This window comes from Tachyglossus aculeatus, chromosome 7 (assembly GCF_015852505.1).
Source record: "Tachyglossus aculeatus isolate mTacAcu1 chromosome 7, mTacAcu1.pri, whole genome shotgun sequence".
In the NCBI taxonomy this organism is placed as follows: Eukaryota; Metazoa; Chordata; class Mammalia; order Monotremata; family Tachyglossidae; genus Tachyglossus; species Tachyglossus aculeatus.
The window spans coordinates 49,657,409-49,673,355 of NC_052072.1; the positions used below are offsets into that span (position 1 = coordinate 49,657,409).

Consider the following 15,947-nt stretch of genomic DNA (forward strand, 5'->3'; position numbering starts at 1 on the left):
TTAGCATCTCTCTCTAATGAGCCATCAACAAGAGGGAAACCTGGAGGTTTGTGAAGTAGTAATGGGGGCGAGAAAGCTCAATTTGCCTTAGCTTCCAGAGGGATTGAGGTTGGTTCAGATTCAAATCTGGGAAAGAGCTGAGGTAGAAAGGGCTCAAATCCACTCCAGCCTGTCCATCCCCATTCACTCAGAAAATGTGATCTAAGAGTTCATCTCCAGCATGTTAAGGTGAGTTCTGGGTTTTGGGTTTCACCACCAGTCATGACAGTGACTCAGAAGTCCCCAACCCTGAAGGTTTCTCTAGGCCTGGAAGTTTGAGTGCTTCTACCTTGAGGGACTGATATTTCTGAAGCAGTCAGAAGCATGGAAAGATCACTGGCTTGGAAATCAGAGGATCTGGGTCCTAATTCCAGCTCTTCCAACAGCTTGCTTTCTTACCCTGGGCAAGTCCCTTCATGTCTCTGTGCCTCTGTTCTCCTGTTCTCCCTCCCACTTAGACTGTGACCCCCTTATGGGACAGAGACTGTGTCCAACCTAATGAACTTGATTCTACCTTAGTGCTTAGAACAGTGTTTGACATATAGTAAGCACTTATCAAATACCATAAAAAGCCTGTGGGTTTTTTTTTTTATGGGAATTAAGGGCGAGAAAGCATTGACAGTCTGTTTATCTGGCTTTTTTGAACTACAATCCTGGGGTGTAAATCTGTCTTGGTCCCAAGTTGGTGAGACATTTGAATCTGCTTTTGCCATATCTAAGACTATGCATTAAAACCCGGTGAGTGAGCCAGTTTCTTCTCCTTCCTGAAATCCAAGGCAAGAGTGCAGTCCAAGGAAGTGGCTCTCTCCCTTTGTCTCACCCCTAAATGTGATAACCAGGCCAAGAGCAGGAAATGGCCACTGGGACCGAAGGAGAAAGAAACATGACTGAAATTTGAAGTGCTAAAATGAAAGTGACAAAGTTCTCTTTGAAGCATCTTTTGCAATAATTGTTAAAGGTCTTCCTTTGAAGTGAATTTCTTTCCAAATTTAAGATTCAGAGTGTATGCTCATTTACCAACAGGACACGCCATATAGGGAAGTCACCCCTTATAGGCAACATACATGGAATGAAATCACAGTCCTTAAAGAAAAGGAGTTGAGTCCCACCGTATAGCTTTCAGGTTCAATACTTTAAGTGTGTTGTATATTGCTCTTTAGGGCAGAGCCCTTCTCCCTGGGTTGTACTGCATGAGGCTTCTGATCTTTGTGGTATTAGGTTTTCATTCCTTCATTCTCTGCGTGGATTGTATGGATTGTGTGTGTGTGTGTGCTTGTGTGTGTGTGTGTAAGTGTGCAAGTGTGCATATGTTTGGATTTATGATGCTGTGCCTAGATATGCATATACACAGATATAAATACTTCAATCAGTGGTATTTATTGAGTACTCACTGTGTGCAGAGTGTTGCACCAGTGTTTGGAGAATACTATACAACAGAGTTGGTAGACACGGTCCCTGCCACAAGGAGCTTGAAGTCCAGATATGAATAATATACACTTTGTAAAGAAATTAGAGACGGACTAATACTTCAAATTTGCATATTGTAATTCTGGGAGACGAGGAGCAGACTAACCTTCCCTAGTTTTTATGCTTTACTGGCTATCTCCATTAGGCCCATCATTTAGAAAACTTGTTACAGGAAGCTCTACGGAGCTCTGTGGATTTGGTTTCACAAATTTCGTGAGAAGGATCAAGCTTCCCATTAAGAGAGGTTTGTCTTGTTTAAATGATCCTTTTTCCCTTGGATCCTGGCAGAGGTTTGATTGGTACTTCTTTGACTTTCTCTTCAGATTCTGTCAATCCTGAGTCAGCAATGATTCTAGGTCAAAGCAGGAAAATTCAATAATCTCTCATGTCTGCTTTTTGTCTCCTTCATTAGACAAGAAAACTAGATTCCATGTGGGAAATGACTTCAAGGGAATTTTGTTTTAATTGTTTAGGAAGGTTCATAAAATGGAGAAAAGATGGAGAAAATTATTTTTGAATGGGTGAGGGATTTTGAGGACCCTTCAAGATCTAGGGCAATGAGACCATTTTTTATGGATGAAAAAGTCTAAATAAGATCTTTAATATAAAATCCTACCACGATCCCAAAAGTGCTATTTAAGAAAATGTATTAAGATTTCACAAGAGTCAGGAGCTGCATAGTTGAGCTCCTTGACATGGTCTTTCTGCACCCAGAGATTATAAAAGGTAACTTTATGCAGAGGAATGGGGTAAGCACCGAGAGCCCTTTCCCGAAGGAGAATTACTGAATTTGAGGTTGAAGGGAAAGGTTGAAGAATTTAATCGGAGAAGCAACTGTCACAATATTCCTCTACCTCAGACAGTATATAAACCCCTCAATCTTGCTATCTTCAAGTCACTAAACACTATTCCTTGACAATAAGGAAGGCACATGGGGGATCTAAATTTGGCAGTAGCCCCTAGTTTCTGGACACAGCCACTGGCCAATCCTCTCCTGAGGTAAAACGCTGGAGGTTGCCCAGCTTGGTAATGCCTTTATTTCCAAGCATCCAGGAAAGATAAGGCTTTTCTCCAGCTGCCATTCTCCCCCACTCCATCATCACATCTTTCCTTTCTTCCTCAGAACTCTATGTAGCCCAGTGCACCCAGCGTCCTGTTGACATCGTCTTCCTGCTGGATGGCTCAGAGAGGGTTGGGGAGAACAATTTCCACAAGGCCCAGAGCTTTGTGGAAGAGGTAACCCAGAGGCTCACTCTGGCGAGAAGTGACGATGACAACATGAACGCCCGGGTGGCCCTCCTGCAATACGGGGGAGACGCAGAACAGGAAGTCGTCTTCCCACTCACCTCCAACCTGACCGTCATCTCCAACGCACTGGCCAATCTCAGGTACCTCGACTCCTCCTCCAACGTCGGCAACGGGATCGTCCATGCCATCAACCATATCGTCATCCCCCCGGTAGACAACCAGAAAAAGGCACGACCCAACGCGGAGCTCTCCTTCGTCTTCCTCACGGATGGCGTCACAGAGAGCAGAAGCCTGAAGGAAGCCACCGAGGCCATGAAAAAGCAGGATGTGGTTCCCACGGTGGTGGCCCTTGGCAGTGACGTTGACATGGACGTACTGCTAGAGATCAGCCTGGGGGATCGGGCTTCCATCTTCCGGGAGAAGGACTATGACAGCCTCTCCCAGCCCAGTTTCTTTGACAGGTTCATTAGATGGATCTGTTAGTACTCATTGGGAATTTTTAAATGCACAGGTCCCAACCCTAACCCCTCGCCACCGAACACAGATATTCACATACATCTGAAAGATATTGCTTTTTTTTTTCCTGATCTTGTACAATGGTTAAAATCCAAGGATTTGCCTGGGATTGAGGCTAAGAAGCATGATTTTACTAGAGACCCTCTAGAACAGATTATATGTGGATTTTAATTATTCCACAGTGAACAATAGTGACCAGTCCTGAACTCCTTTTTTACGGTGCTAATAGAAGACAAGAACAGAAAAGGATTCAGAGCCATACATGTAACCTTTACTGCCTTAAAAAAAGTCAAACAGTTCCTTTCTGTGTGAGTGCACGTGAGTGTGAGTGTGTATGGATATGCATATGCATTCAGCTGAATGCAAAGCTGAGAGGAGAAACTCAGCATCCCAGCTTAGTGAAAATGTCCAGTATCCAGTTTTCTCCCCACATGTTTCCCTTTTCTCATTTCTGATGGAGCCTAGAGTGACCACCCCTAGTTTAGGGATTCCCCAGTTCCAAATAACAGTGTTGGTGAGCATTTGCTAACCTTATGCTTGGTTCAAAGTTAAAAGAGAGCGGAAAACCCCCAAATACTGACTAAGCATTGCCAGGAGCTCCAAAAGCAAACTCCTTCTTTTCTCTTCTCCCAAAAAAGATAATTTAGTTGTCTGTAGCTTCAGATACCCTGAAGAAACTCACGCTTTTCCTGTAGCCTCCTGTCAGTTATTCTTTCCCTACCAGTCAGTAGTAGATTTATATCTATAAAAAGCAACCAAATCATTCTATCGACCCACCCGGATACTAACCCACAAGCCTGGGAAAACACCTCTAAGCCTCTCCCTGTAGAAATATCCTGCATCCTCCACCAGAGCCTGGCTCTGTTCTCCCTCAGTATCCCATTCCCTGCATTGATTGCTTTTTCTTTGCTTCCCTTGGCTAACACCACTCATTTCTCATGAGAATCCACCTGCTTAACACTTCTGATACTTCCTCACTTCAAGATCCAGGGCGTACCAAGTTTTGCAGATCCCGCTGGCTGAGTTCAGAGCCATGTAAATTCTAAGAGCCTCCATGGGTGTGCAGGCGAACATAAGAAATTGTAATTTTGGATCATCTTGATATTGTTTTTCCTTGAAATAAGTGTGCTATTTTATAAATAAACTTTTTTCCCTTCCCAGATTATAGTGTGGTTAATCACGTTTTAAGCATATCCACTGTCAACTGATATTTTTGTGACTTAATTAGTTTTTTCTCTGGGCTTCCTTACTGGAACCTCTAATGCCTCTATGACACTTGTAAAGAGGAGAATCCAGAACCCAAGGCATAACAAAAGTTCCACTGAGGCAGTATCTCTGTCCAGGATATGTTAATTCTCTACGTAAGAGGCCCCTGGGAGATGCTGTAATGAAAAGGGAGCATAGGAACATCTTTTTCAAGGGCTAAAACATATATTAAAATAGTTTCTGTTGGGACAGACCAATTGGACCTGCGCCTTCTGGAAAAAAAGAAGATATTTTTAAGGTTTGGACAAGTGCTTCATCCTAGTTTTTATTTATTTTCTTTTAACACAAGCTTTAAGAGTTATTATCTTCATTATCATTATCATTATCTTCATGTTCCAAACAAAGAAATTGAGGCTTAGGATGGAAGCCACCGGCATGGGGATACTCCGGGAACCACGGCAGATCTAGGATTAGTCTTTTGCATCCCTGAAGATGAAACTCGGGACAAATTTAATGAACCAGACAGTCTCTCACTGAGCTACGAATCCATCGAGATATAACATGAAACACTTTAATCATTTCCCAACCATCCACCCATTTTTGTGTATAAGCACAATGCAGCAGTATACTAATAATTAGTCCATGTACTATGATCAGCGCTTAGAACGGTGCTTGGCACATAGTAAGCGCTTAACAAATGCTATCATTATTATCAAAATAACCTGTTCTGTTTTTCAGGTGTGTGCTATTAAAATTCAACTATCCATGACAATCATTGCCTTTTCCTTTATATAAAAAAAATTAATTTTGCAGAAATAGAAAAGGCCAGTGCAGACTAAAGGCTAGGAGTAGGGGAAAGGGAAGCGGGGCTAATTACAATTCTTGAGCTTTCATTTTCTTATGTTTTGATCACCTCCAAAGCGTTTCTTTCCAGGTTGCACCGTCCATCCGTTCCTCAGTCCGAATCTGAACTGCTTGAATCTCGACCTTGCTGAAAGAGACGGATTCCAAATGAGTGTCACTGTGCTTCTGGGTCTATGCTTTAAAAGAAAAGCTTAGTACAGTGCTCTGCACATAGTAAGTGCTCAATAAATACGATTGAAAAAAAAAAGGAAAGATGAGCTACTGTCCAAGGGCTCTCTGAAGCAGATAATTGTAGGTGACGGTTATAAAACATTTAAACTCAATTTCGTTTTCATCTGTGCTACGTCCATTTCAGTTGGCAGTCAGTCAGCATGGCCTGGGAGTCAGAAGGACCTGGGTTCTAATCCCGGCTCTAACACATGTCTGCTCTGTGACCTTGAGCAAGTCATTTGATTTCCCTGTGCCTCAGTTACCTCATCTGTAATATGGAGATTAAGACTGCGAGCCCCATGTAGGACATGGTCTGTGTCCAGCCTAATCAGCTTGTATCTACTCCAGGGCTTAGAACAGTCCCTGGCACATATTAAGTGCTTAACAACTACCAGAAAAAAGGTCACTTGCTCTGACACTTGAGCAAATAATAAACTCTAGGCATGTCAGAAAAAGGCATGGTCATCGGGTCACCTGAACTGAAAGGACATTTCAGTCTAGGAAGCTGTATATCGCTGCCTTCCTAGTTTTAGCAAAGACCCAAACAGAAAACAAGCAGGACTCAACCCTGAGAGGCCTCTTTCTCGAGCCATGAGGAAGGACAAGGAGAAGTCTGCTGGGTGTCCTTGGGCAAGTCACATAACTTCTCCGGGCCTCAGTAATCTCTTCTTTAAAATGGGGATTAAATCCTCCTCCCCTCTGTGTTAGACAATGAGCCTTACATGAGACAAAGACTGTTCTCGACCTGATTATCTTGGATCTACCGCAGTACTTAGAATAGTTCTTGACACATAATTAGCATTTAATAAATCCCATCAAAAAAGAGAGAGAGATAGAGAAGTGGCAAGAGCTACTGTTCACCCCAGCCAATTTGGCCCTCCATTTACTCAAATCACTGGGCCTCTCGATCTCCTGAGAGTCTGCTTGGCCGTTGTCTTCAAGTGGATGGGTTAGGTGAGAAGGGGGGTATCGAATCACTGGGATCCCCAGGAACCAGCTGTCAAGGTGACTGATTGGTTTCAGGTCAACCATGAAACCTGAAGAGGACACCCTCCCACCTGCGCTAGCTACACTTGCGCTGAGAAGCAGCATGGCTCAGTGGAAAGAGCCCGGGCTTTGGAGTCAGAGGTCATGGGTTCAAACCCCGGCTCTGCCAATTGTCAGCTGTGTGACTTTGGGCAAGTCACTTCACTTCTCTGGGCCTCATCTGTAAAATGGGGGTGAAGACTGTGAGCCCCCCGTGGGACAACCTGATCACCTTGTAACCTCCCCAGCGCTTAGAACGGTGCTTTGTGCATAGTAAGTGCTTAATAAATGCCATCATTATTATTATTATTACGCTGAATACATGTAATCAATCCAACAATCAATGGTAAGCTTGAGTGCTTACTGTGTGCAGAGCACTGTGCTGAGTGCTTCGGAGAGAACAATGCAATGGCATTGGTAGGCACAGTCCCTACCCATAACACGTTCCATACTGTTCAATCGTATTCATCGAGCATTTACTGTGTGCAGAACACTAGGGAAGCAGCGTGGCTCAGTGGAAAGAACGCGGGCTTGGGAGGCAGAGGTCATGGGTTCGAATCCCGGCTCCACCACTTGTCAGCTGTGTGACCTTGGGCAAGTCACTTAACTTCTCTGTGCCTCAGTTACCTCATCTGTAGAATGGGGATTAAGACTGTGAGCCCCACGTGGGACAACCTGATCACCTTGTAACCTTCCCGGCGCTTAGAACAGTGCTTTGCACATAGTAAGTGCTTAACAAAAACCATCATCATTATTATTATCATTATTATTACTAAGTGCTTGGGAGAGTAAAATATAACGATGAACAGACATATTCCCTGACCACAGTGAGCTTACAGTCTAGAGGGGGAGGCAGACATTAATATAAATGAATAAATTACAGATATGTACATAAGTGCTGTGGGGCTGGGAGAGGGAATGAGAAAAAGGAGTGAGTCGGCAACGCAGAAGAAAGAGAAGGAGGAGAGGAGGGCTTAGTCAGGAAGGCATCTTGGAGGAGATGGGCTTTCATTAAGGCTTTGAAGAGGAAGAGAGTAATTGTTCTGAATTCACCTGCAACGAGAGCGTGCTTTCTCAATCAGAACCCTATAGATCCAAGTACAGTACTTACCTTGTGACAGTGGTGGCCAGAGTTATTTTTACAGTGTTTCTTCTTTTTTCCAGAGCAGACGCCAGGCCGCTGAGATGGACAACCGGGGCCTCCGGACATCATTCCTGGCTGCCCAGGTGGCGTGGGTCCACATGGGGGGTGCCCATGATGGTGGCCCCCGTGGGGGTGGTGCCCACTTTCACCTGGACACCCTCCTGGCGCGTTGCCAGGGTAACCAACAGATGGGTGAGGAACAGACCCAGGGTAACCCGGAGTAGGGCACGGCTGCATGTTCGGCCCAGTGGGATATGTGTTTGTCCCAGGAACCGGTGCAATGGGGCAGCCTTGTGGCTGTTGTTGCGGTGGTATTCCTGTAAAAAAAAAAAAAGAACGAAGAAAAAAAGAAAGTCATTCAAATAGTTCCTTTCTTCCTCCTCTCATATAGGTTCCCTTTCGTTGGTGATAGTGCATGGGCCTGGGAATCTGAAAGTCATGGGTTCTAATCCTAGCTCCACCACTTGTCTTTGGGCAAGTCACTACTTGTGCCTCAGTTGCCTCATCTGTAAAATGGGGATTGACTGTGAGCCCCCATGTGGGACAGGGAATGTCTCTAACCCGACTGGCTTATATCCACCTGAGAACTTAGTACAGAGCCTAACATTTAGTAAGCGCTTAATAAATATCATAACGTGGCACAAACTGGGGGGATTGGGAGGGAAAGGAGGGGCAAAAAATGTAATAATCCTGGGCCTTACAGTTTTTAATCCTGCCCTGGCTGTTGCTTAGGCATATTCTGATTAGTTCGCAAGTGGATCCCAGTAGATTGACTAGAAAGACTGGACTATATAGCAGGGGCATAAGCAGTAATTCACTCATTCACTCAGTCATAGTTATTGAGTGCTTACAGTGTGCAAAGCACTGTACTAAGCGCTGCACGCACAGATACTCCGCTTCTGCCTGCTGCAGCCCTGCTCTCTTTGAGGGAGGGGGCTGCATTAAGCATGTTTATTTATTTATTTATTTATTTTACTTGTACATATCTATTCTATTTATTTTATTTTGTTAGTATGTTTGGTTTTGTTCTCTGTCTCCCCCTTTTAGACTGTGAGCCCACTGTTGGGTAGGGACTGTCTCTATATGTTGCCAATTTGTACTTCCCAAGCGCTTAGTACAGTGCTCTGCACATAGTAAGCGCTCAATAAATACGATTGATGATGATGATGATGGGGAGGCCATGCTACCTCCCCCCTCATTCACTTATTTATTCATATTTATTGAGTGCTTACTGTACTAAGCACTTGGGAGAATACAAGAAGAAACAGACACATTCCCGGCCCACAACAAGCATGGCTGGCCTCTACCTCAGCTGTTGCAATCTTGGTCCCTCTCCCCATAAAATCAGGACCTGAGTATCTCCCAAGGTGAGTGACACCTAGAGAGGTCTCCGCTTTGTCCTAGCGACCACCTGGACAGGTAGAGAGACAGCAGGAAGCAAAGCAGAACATTCAGGTAAGTTCTCTGCTCTCTTCCTGGGTCTTGCTTCCCCATTCCTTTTGTAACTTCCCCTCAGGTGACCAGAAATCTAGATTGTAAGCATTTTGTGGGCAGGGAATGTGTCCGTTTACTGTTGCATCGTACTCTCCCGATTGCTTAGAACAGTGATTTGCACTCATAAATATGATTTAATTGAAGAGAAGTCCCACAGCACGTTTTGGGAATCTGTCCTCGTATTTGAGAGGACTACAGCAGGCCATAATAAGGGTATTTCTCTTGCCCGGGTGATGGGTCAAAACTTTTCGGTTGCTAAAAGTCCCTCAAATTCTGGTCCCCTTACTTCATTCACTTCCACCTCACTTCCTTGCCCTCCCTGCATACTCTAACTCTTCTCACCTCCTAGCTTCTCTGTGCCTTTCTTCCCTTCGTTCCCATCCCCTCCTCTTATCTGGCGGATACTGTACATATATGTTTGCATGTCTAAGTCGTACATCCGAGCACAAAAATTGTGTTTTTTCTGGTCTCAGCAAATACAGCCATTCCTAAAAACTGTGTTCCGTATTTTCACACAGCTCAAAGGCCAATCAATAAAATTCGAACTTTTTCCAATTTCTGTTTATGCAGGAGATTATTTTTTCGAAGGAATTTTTCCGGCAATTTTTACTCCAAATCATTTTTCACAGTTCACTGAAATGACTGCCAGAGAAAGGTATATTATTTTTCATGTCACTGCTATGAAACAAGTTCCTCTTTATGGTGAGTCCCAGGTTCAAGGAGAAACACGTTATTGTTTTCAGTACGTTATTCATTCATTCAGTCGTATTCATTGAGTGCTTAAATGTTTTGAAGTCATACCTGCAGTTTGATTCCACATTTCTGCCACTCCTTCTTTTATTCCCTACAATACAAAGGTATCGTGTGGTTACTAGGAGAAACGGTAAACTCTGAAACATCAACATTTATAGAGCACGCATTGGAATCTGAATGCCGAATTATGGGCTGAGGGGAATTAACAGGAAATTCAAGGCATAGTCCATGGGGTAAAGACATAAAAGGAAAATAAAGCACAAATGGCATACAAGGAAATAAAAGATGGATTATAAACAGAAATAACAAAAACATACTATGACCCAAGGTATACAGAAGTTAAGGGTAGCGTGGTTTTGAAGTTGAAATGGGCCAAACTCGGTCAAGAGGTAATCATGATGGCATTTGTTAAGCGCTTACTATGCACCAAGCACTGTTTTAATGGCTGGGGTAGACACAAGGCAATCAGGTTGTCCCACATGGACCTCACAGTCTTAATCCCCATTTTACATATGAGGTAACTGAGGCCCAGAGAAGTTAAGTGACTTGCCCAAAGTCACACAGCTGACAAGTGGTGGGGCCAGGATGAGGACCCACAACTTCAGACTCCCAAGTTCGTGCTCTTTCCACTAAGCCATGCTGCTTCCCTAGTTAGAACATTCCAGGTTGGGAGAATGTCATAGGCAAGAGTCTTTTGGGGGGACAACACATTCCCTCTTGCACCGTTGCTTCCTGAAAAGGGGTGTGGTTTAGTGGAAAGAACACTAGGCCTGAGTGTCGGAGGACTGGGTTCTAATCCAGCGCTTAGAACAGTGCTTTGCACATAGTAAGCGCTTAACAAATGCCATTGTTATTATAATCCCGGTTCTGCCAACTTCTTGCTGTGCGGCCTTGGGCAAGTCGCTTAACTTCTCTGTGCCTCAGTTTCCTCAACTGAAAATGGGGACTAAATATCTGCTCTCCCTCTTATTTAGACTGTGAGCCCCTCGCGGGACAGGAGCTGTATCCGACCTATTTAACTTGTACCTACCCCAGTGCTTAGAACAGTGTTTGACACATAGTAGGCGCTTAAATATCATAGAAAACAATAATATCTTTGGAGAACTTTTCAAAATTGGAAAAATAAACTGCATTTAGATTGTAAGTTACTTGAGGGTAGGACCGTGCATGGCCTACTGTATAGAACACAGGCCTGGGAATCAGAAGAACCTGGTTTCTAACTCCAGCTCTGCAATTTTTCTGCCATGTGACCTTGAGCAAGTCACTTCACTTCTCTGTGCCTCAATTACCTCATCTATAAAATGGGGATTAAAACTTTGAGTCCCTGGTGGGAAAAGGACTGTGTCCAACCTGATCAGCATGTATCCACCCCAGCGTTTAGAACACAGTAAGCGTTTAACAAATACCATCATCGTCATCACGTGTAGCATTATAGTTGGTAAACTAACATACATCAGCTAATAATGTGGAATTATGAGTTTATTGCAAACTTTCTGCCGAACCTTCGCATGTATGCTTCAGAGTTTGATTTCTGAACTTTCATGAGGTTTTTGACTGAAAAGGACCTATTTCTATTTTGTCTATTTCAAATCTAGCAGATGCTCACCCCTTAATTTGTGAAGATGATGCCGATGAAGGTGAAAAACCAAACCATCCCTCTGAGTGTTGCTGTGCCTGGATCTATACCCTTAGGGCATTTGGTATTCACCACACCCTCAGTATTTATGTATATATGTATATATCTGTAATTAATTTATATTAATGTCTGTCTCCCCTTCTATACTGTAAGCTCCTTGCAGTCGGGGAACGTGTCTACCAGCTCTCTTATACTGAACTCTCGAAAGCACTTAGTACAGTGCTCGGCACCCAGTAAGTGCTCAATGAGCACAATTTATTGATTGATTGCTGAAAAGACCAATGAAGCAGCGTGGCTCAGTGGAAAGATTCCGGGCATGGGAGTCAGAGGTCGTGGGTTCTAATCCCGGCTCCATCACTTGTCAGCTGTGGGACTTTGGGTAAGGCATTTAACTTCTCTGGGCCTCAGTTCCCTCATCTGGAAAATGGGGATGAAGACTGTGAGCCCCACGTGGGACAACCTTGATTACCTTGTTCCCCCCCACCCCACAGCAGTTAGAACAGTGCTTGGCACATAGTAAGTGCTTAACAAATACCAACATTATTATTATTATTGTTATGACCAACGCTCCCTTCTGCTTTGACTCTTAAAAATTGTTCTTTGCTGAACTAAGAATTTCTTCCACACTGGTTTTGCCTCATGATGATGATGGCATTCATTAAGCACTTAATATGTGCCAGTCACTGTACTAAGCGCTGGCATAGATACAAGCCAATCAGGTTGGACACAGTCCGTGTCCCACCTGGCTCACAGTCTTAATCTCCTTTTTACAGATGAGGTAACTGAGGCACGGAGAAGTGAAGTGACTTACCCAAAGCCACACAGCCGACAAGTGGCAGAGCAAGGATTAGAACCCATGACCTTCTGTCTCCTAGGCCCATGCTCTACCCGCTAGGCCATGTTGAGATTCAAAGAGGGCTCCATTCAGGTCAGATTTTATAAGGGTGCATGGATGTGCTGGTAACACCAATTTATCAATCAATCAATGAATCATATTTATTGAAAGTTTGCTACATGCAGAGCACTGTACTAAGTGCTTGGGAGAGTAATAATAACAATTGCGGCATTTGTTAAGCACTCGATATGTGCCAAGCACTGTACTAAGTGCCGGGGAGGGTACAAGCAAAGCGGATTGGACTTGGTCCCTGTCCCACATGGAGCTCACAGCCTCAATTCCCATTTTACAGATGAGGTAACTGAGGCCCAGAGAAGCCGGGATTAGAACCCATGACCTTCTGATTCCCAGGCCCATGCTCTATCCACCACGCCATGCTGCTTCCCCATAAGTTCAGTGCAACAGAATTAGTGGACACGTTCCCTGCCCATAATGAGCTTAACCATAGAACTGCATAAATGTAGATACTGTAGAACTTGGAGTTTCCTGGAAAGATAGAGCAATCAGACACTCAATTATGTCCCCGCCCAGGTTTGAAAACTTGAAACAAACAATTGCCTAAAGCCAATTACTGCAAGCCTTCACTCAGAAATGAGAAGCCTTCTCCAGAAGGTGTTGCCAGTACCTCTTTCAATTAGTCACTGCTCATTACAAAGCCTTGTTTCGTTTAATGCTACAGAGTTGATTTACCACCAGCTATGGGGCACTCAATCACTTCTACCTAGCCTAGCTGATTTTCTACTACAACCCAACCCTTACGCTCTACTCCTCTAACACCAACCTACTGTCTGACCCTTGATTCATTCATTCATTCCATCATATTTATTGAGCGCTTACTGTGTGCAGAGCACTGTACTAAGTGCTTGGGAAGTACAAGTTGGTCTTATCTATCCCTCTACCAACCCCTTGCTCACCGTCTCTCTCAGGCCTGTAACTTCCTCCCTCTTCATATTCAACAGTCCACTACTCTCACCTCCTTCAAAACTCTCCTATCCTGCCTCCCCTCGGCATTGACTATGAACTTGGTTATGATCCTGTAAGCAATTTGATGCCCCGCTCTGTAATACTTAAGTTAATATTCTTAGAACAGTGCTTGGCACATAGTAAGGGCTTAACAAATGCCATTATCATTATTAATATTATTATTAAACTCTATTCTCCTACCCCTAATCTGTCTTTATGTCTGTCTCCCCTAACGACTGTTAACTTCCTGTGGGCAGGGATCATATCTACCACTCTATTGTATTCTACTTTCCCAAGCACTTAGTTCAGTGCTCTGAACACAGTAAATACCACCGATTGATTAGTGGTACTTGCTGAGTGTGAATCTGACATTACCGGAGATTTCTGTTATCAGTTTGAAAAAAATAAAAAGCCCCTATTTCGCCTCCTTTTTTGAATTTTTGGAGTTTGCGATTTCACTGTGAGTCACTGGCTTGGTAGTTCTGTTTCTTTAATCAGTGCTTCCTTAGACAAAACACAGGAGGACCTACTACCTCCCTGGTTTGATCCTTGAAAGGGTTGGTTGAAGGACTGGAGGAACCAAGTCAGCAAGTAAATCAGTCCATTGTTTATTCCTCCACCTTTGCTTTCATCATCATCATCAATTGTATTCATTGAGCGCTTACTATGTGCAGAGCACTGTACTAAGCGCTTGGGAAGTACAAATTGGCAACATATAGAGACAGTCCCTACCCAACAGTGGGCTCACAGTCTAAAAGGGGGACTTTCTGCTTTCTCCTCTGCCCCTCCATCCATCCTCAACAAAGCCACAAAACAAAGCTCTCAGACAGCAACCTCTGACCAGACAGAAGAGTACAGTTGAAATAAACTTTTCCCCAGCTGGTCTTGTTTTCCTTTGTTATTGGGTACCAGCTAACTTAGAGGGAGGCATTTTTAAAAACATGTGATCATCCAGTATTTGCCTAGATGAGAAGAGTGTCACAACACAGAGTCGGACAGCTGTGCCTGCTCCAGTTGCAATGATTCAATTACCACAGAATTCTGGATCCTATCCACCATCCAGATAGGCTGTTTGTCTTAGAAATAAGTGCATCACACCGAGAATGAATCATTCTCCCTTGAATATAATTCTCTCAGAATACAAGTGAAACATCCGTCATCCAACTAAGCAAAAGCTGCAGCTTTCTTTGGCTGAAATGCATAAAATTCCTTAGAAGCTACACCAAGGACGGTTGGTGAACATATATCTAGAAATGTGGTATCATATGGGCATCAGTTTCCCAGTTCAGCTCTTCTATATTTTCTGGAAAAGAAACCTCCATTGACAGTCTCATTGAGTCCTTTAAAATCGACCCAATCGCTACCCGGTGGTTGACTTGATGATATAATAATTCTTGTTTTAGGCAGCTAATTTCTTGCTATCTCCAGCCCCGCCACACTTATCAGCATTCAAACCTTTACTAAGAAAAAAAAAGGTGCATCTTTTAAACCCCAGAAAATATAATAAAATAAAAAAATACAGTACCTCAGTAGAACACCGATGCTAATGGCAGAAACTGTACCTTCTTTCTTGTAGACTGAAACTCTGAAATGTTTTAGGTTCCCTTAAATAGTGGTAGGCATTCACATCAGCTGTAATCACTCCTCAGTCCACCAACCAGGAAATTATGCAGAACAGGCCTCGCTCTAAATTGAACATTTCTCTGAGGGTGATGAATCAGAGAAGACTTGGACAAGGTTGGACAAAGCATTGACTTCTGACCTATTCTCTCTCTGCCCTTTATTGGGAGCTGCTGTGACTACATATGCAGTATAAACAATCCACACCCAAGTGAAGGTCACAGTCACCTGATAAGAAAGGAGTTTCTCATGATCTGGGCGGAATATATACCTAAACATAGGGTGGCTATTTTCTCATTTCAAAAGTTCCATATACTCTAAGGGACCTTAAGCTGTCAACTGAAATGGAGCTCAACAGTAGCAATGATAAGGCTTAATAGTGGGTGGGAAAGATTCTAAATCAAGATTATATTGCTCAGTATTTGTTAAGTGCTTACTATGTGCCCGACAATGTACTGTAGATACAAGCTAATCAAGTTGGACGAAGTCCTTGTCCAACATAGGGCTCCCAGTCTTAATCCCTATTTTACAGATGAAGCAACTGAGGCACAGAGAAATTAAGTGACTTGTCCAAGGTTACACGGCAGAAAAGTGGCAGAACCAGGACCTGTTTCTAAGAAAGCCTCAAGTCTGATCCCTAGAGAGTCTGATAACTTTGGCTAAATAACATACAGTTTCTAAATAAATTCTTGAAACCCCTCTAGTATCAAACATCTCCACAACACTTCTCAAAACCACATAGGAAACTGTTTGTCAAACAGTCTGAAGGTGAACAATTGAGAATTTTTGTATTTCATAAAGTTCATGTATAGCAACTACACAAAAACAGAGGCCGTCGGAAAAACCTAGGGGAGGTTTTTCAGGAA

At 43.5% G+C, this 15,947-nt stretch overlaps 2 protein-coding genes across 3 annotated transcripts in view; one reads left to right on the forward strand and one right to left on the reverse strand.

Moving 5' to 3' along the window:
• The window catches only part of COL6A2 (collagen type VI alpha 2 chain), a 50,326-nt gene extending 45,896 nt beyond the window's left edge, over positions 1-4,430 (forward strand). The window contains exon 28 of the mRNA XM_038748925.1: positions 2,630-4,430. Within this exon, the coding sequence (XP_038604853.1) occupies positions 2,630-3,237 (608 nt within the window). The 3' untranslated portion in view covers positions 3,238-4,430. The remainder of the gene's footprint in view (positions 1-2,629) is intronic.
• Positions 4,431-4,780: 350 nt separating this feature from the next.
• On the reverse strand, positions 4,781-15,171 carry LOC119930517 (proline, histidine and glycine-rich protein 1-like). 2 transcript variants are annotated; one of them, XM_038748928.1, is made up of 4 exons: positions 15,024-15,171; positions 10,016-10,058; positions 7,688-8,037; positions 4,781-5,467 (listed from the first exon to the last, which is right to left on the reverse strand). In XM_038748928.1, the coding sequence occupies exons 2-4, from the start codon at positions 10,032-10,034 to the stop codon at positions 5,432-5,434; spliced, it is 405 nt and encodes a 134-aa protein (XP_038604856.1). In that variant the 5' UTR covers positions 10,035-10,058; positions 15,024-15,171; the 3' UTR covers positions 4,781-5,431. The 2 variants fall into 2 exon arrangements, with proteins under 2 accessions (XP_038604856.1, XP_038604855.1); XM_038748927.1 differs by having other exon boundaries at positions 14,987-15,171.
• Between the last annotated feature and the right edge of the window lie 776 nt (positions 15,172-15,947).